Genomic DNA, 2,932 nt, shown 5'->3' with positions numbered 1-2,932 from the left:
AGGGTGTAGCTTTGATTTGGTTGTTTGGTTAGAAATAAAGTTAAATGCTGAATAAATAGATATATATTAGTCACTTTTATTTTAATGGAGTGGTAAGATGGTTAATGTATAATATATGAGGTTAAATGTTTAATCCCTAATGGTGAGTAACTATTCCGACTAAATAAATAAATGACGATAATAATAATCTTAAATCTTAAAAAGGTATAATCCACCACTTGTGGAGTTCTCCAGTGGTGGCCCAAGATCGAACCTCATTTGAGTCACTTTTGATTGACCTAAAAATTAAAAATTGCGTGACCTAAAAATTAAAAAAAAAAAAAAAGAATCTTAAAATAGTAAGGAAAAAGGGTGTGCGAGAAGGGTGGTATAAAAATCTTGGGTATCCCTGACAAATATCTCCTCTTGTCTTCGTTTAGAAAAGAAGCGTGTGGTGTTTCCTCTCTGCGGCGCCTCTTTCTTCCTCGTCGTCGCATTCATACAGAAGGGAGGATAACTTCGGAGCCCTAATTCTCTCTCTCTCTCTCTCTCTCTCTCTCTCTCAATCTTCCTTCCAATTCAATTCAGGTACTTTTCATTTTATTATTTGACATTCAGATCTGTTGTTTCTATTCATTAGCCGAATAAACTCTTATTCTAATTAGGGTTTCATTTGATCTATATTCGCCTTTCTGTTTAATCTGGATTTCATTATGCATCCGCCGCCTACGTTTCACCTAATCTCTTAAATACGACATTTCTAGGGTTACAGGCTATGCATTGTATTCGAATAAACCCTAATTTGAAGGTGTTATGTTACCCTTTGTTTTATACCCGACCCGAACCAAAATAAGCTAATTAGGGCCGGGTCAAAGAGTATTTATCGGGACAAACCCGTATTATTAGTACGGTTGGGTTTCGGGTTCGTTTTTGGAAATTATTCGGGTTTTTGTAACACAAATAACCCGGACTAGTTTACCAAAGCCTTTTAGTTGATACCCTAAATAAACAACCCAAGCCCACCTAGGTTTACTATGTGATTCTAAGCGATGTTGATGTAATTTGTTTATTGTAGTATTGCTGAGATTGATATTATGGCTACTCCAAGTTATGCACCAGAGGATCCTACCCTTCCAAAACCATGGAAAGGGTTGGTGGATGGTACCACTGGAACTATCTACTATTGGAATCCAGTTAACAATGTTACTCAATATGATCGGCCCTCAGGTCCGGCTCAGCCGTCTACACAGAAACCGAATGGCTATATTAGTTATGATGACGACAAATTTGGTAGAAGTAGCAATGGTGGATTTGGTGCAACTTCTTTGTCTCCAGATGCTTATCGCAGGCAGCATGAGATAACCGTTTCTGTAAGCATTATAGGGTTATCGTTTGTTTTTTTTTGAAAAGTTTGCAACTCGTATGGTGCATAATTGTTACAGCTTGATTCTCTTTTTAATGTTTTTTTTGGGGTCTGTCTGAGTTAATCTTGTTTTTGTAAAGAGAATCACTAGTTTTATGAGTTAACTAATAGTTTTTTAGCTTTAGCATTGTAGCTTTCCTTAACATTCTTATACTATATTTTTTTGGAGTCTTGGTTAAAACTGTTTACTTATTTATCATATTTGGTTTTTCGTTAAATTGTTAACATAATGTATGTCTATTATTAATCATGTACTATGCACATGACCATTATGACAGGTTCTTGTAGGGTTAATTTTGTTTATACTCGTCTTTATCTTTTTATAAATCTTTTGAAGAAGTCTTTAATCAAAGATTTTGTTTGGTTTGAGTCAAAATAGTAACTCTTATTCATTCAAACATATCAAAACCTTAATCATTAAAAAAAATTACTGAAAAGGAACCATTTAAACTTCTGTCATGAGTTATCTTCATTAACTTCTTTCTACTCCTTTAGAGTGCGGATCTTTGTACTAAGTTTTATTTTTACTTCAAATTTTAGTAAAACAGCTACTAATTTGATTTTTTGCTATTTTAGATCTTAATTCTGTTCTAGTTCATCTTACACTTGTTAATTTTTTGAACTACTTAGGGAGACAATGTGCCTCCACCATTTACATCATTTGAAGATACTGGTTTCCCATCTGAGCTTCTTAGAGAGGTATATTTTCTGTTAAACTTGATTCTTTTTTCGGGTAATTAGCATGATGTTACTTATGAAGTAAATCACATGATGATTAGACCCATAAAGAAAATGAATACGGGTTTACTTTTTCAGGTGCTTGCTGCTGGATTTACATCCCCGACTCCGATACAAGCCCAGTCATGGCCTGTTGCTCTTCAAAGCCGTGACATAGTAGCCATTGCAAAAACAGGCTCTGGGAAGACACTAGGTTACTTAGTTCCTGGATTCATTCACCTTAAAAGAGTCAACAAGAATCGCCAAATGGGTCCAACTGTCTTGGTTTTATCACCCACTAGAGAATTAGCTACCCAGATACAAGCTGAAGCAGTCAAGTTTGGAAGATCATCAAAAATACAATGCACTGTATGCCTCTATTTTTTTAGTTTATTTAATTATAATGTAACGCCCTGAAATTCGATTGGTAAACTAGGATCGTGAAATCATCGGAAACTATAGACTTTGGGATTCTGGACGATAAGTTCGGAACCCATATCATTGGAAAAATCTGCTTTTATCATTTAAAATGTTTATTTTATAAAACGACATTTACGCCTGAAAAATATTAATTTTTATGCTTTCGAAAAATTTAAATATTCTTATTTAAAAAGATTTCAAATAATTATTCGGAAAATGGTTTTTATAAAAGTTTTGCTGAAAAAGTTTTAGTTTGTTTAAAAACTTATGAACTCGACTAGTCTTGACCCGGCGGTAGCCTAAACCCGAACCCGAGTCACCCGAGTATTTAAGCGGAAAATCAAGTATTCTTACACCACCTCTTTCATTTCCACCAACACTTCCCACCCAAAC

The 2,932-nt window shown here is 34.5% G+C and overlaps 1 protein-coding gene across 1 annotated transcript; it reads left to right on the top strand.

Moving 5' to 3' along the window:
* Nucleotides 1-534: 534 nt before the first annotated feature.
* Nucleotides 535-2,536, top strand: LOC143624133 (ATP-dependent RNA helicase-like protein DB10). Its single transcript, XM_077094863.1, has 4 exons — nt 535-567; nt 1,055-1,349; nt 2,033-2,101; nt 2,219-2,536. The coding sequence occupies exons 2-4, from the start codon at nt 1,074-1,076 to the stop codon at nt 2,534-2,536; spliced, it is 663 nt and encodes a 220-aa protein (XP_076950978.1). The 5' UTR covers nt 535-567; nt 1,055-1,073.
* Nucleotides 2,537-2,932: the final 396 nt, after the last annotated feature.

The sequence above is a fragment of the Bidens hawaiensis genome, unplaced genomic scaffold (assembly GCF_021521415.1).
Source record: "Bidens hawaiensis isolate Kalapana, Puna unplaced genomic scaffold, B.hawaiensis_p1.1 tig00003676_1, whole genome shotgun sequence".
In the NCBI taxonomy this organism is placed as follows: Eukaryota; Viridiplantae; Streptophyta; class Magnoliopsida; order Asterales; family Asteraceae; genus Bidens; species Bidens hawaiensis.
Note: the sequence above shows the minus strand (reverse complement) of the source record. Positions and strands in the feature narration are given on the sequence as shown.

Coding starts and splice junctions, on each gene's coding strand:
- LOC143624133 (XM_077094863.1), top strand. CDS start 1,074: ATGGCTACTCCAAGTTATGCACCAGAGGATCCTACCCTTCCAAAACCA. Junction 1,350..2,032: donor AGCATGAGATAACCGTTTCT/GTAAGCATTATA, acceptor TGAACTACTTAG/GGAGACAATGTGCCTCCACC. Junction 2,102..2,218: donor CATCTGAGCTTCTTAGAGAG/GTATATTTTCTG, acceptor TTACTTTTTCAG/GTGCTTGCTGCTGGATTTAC.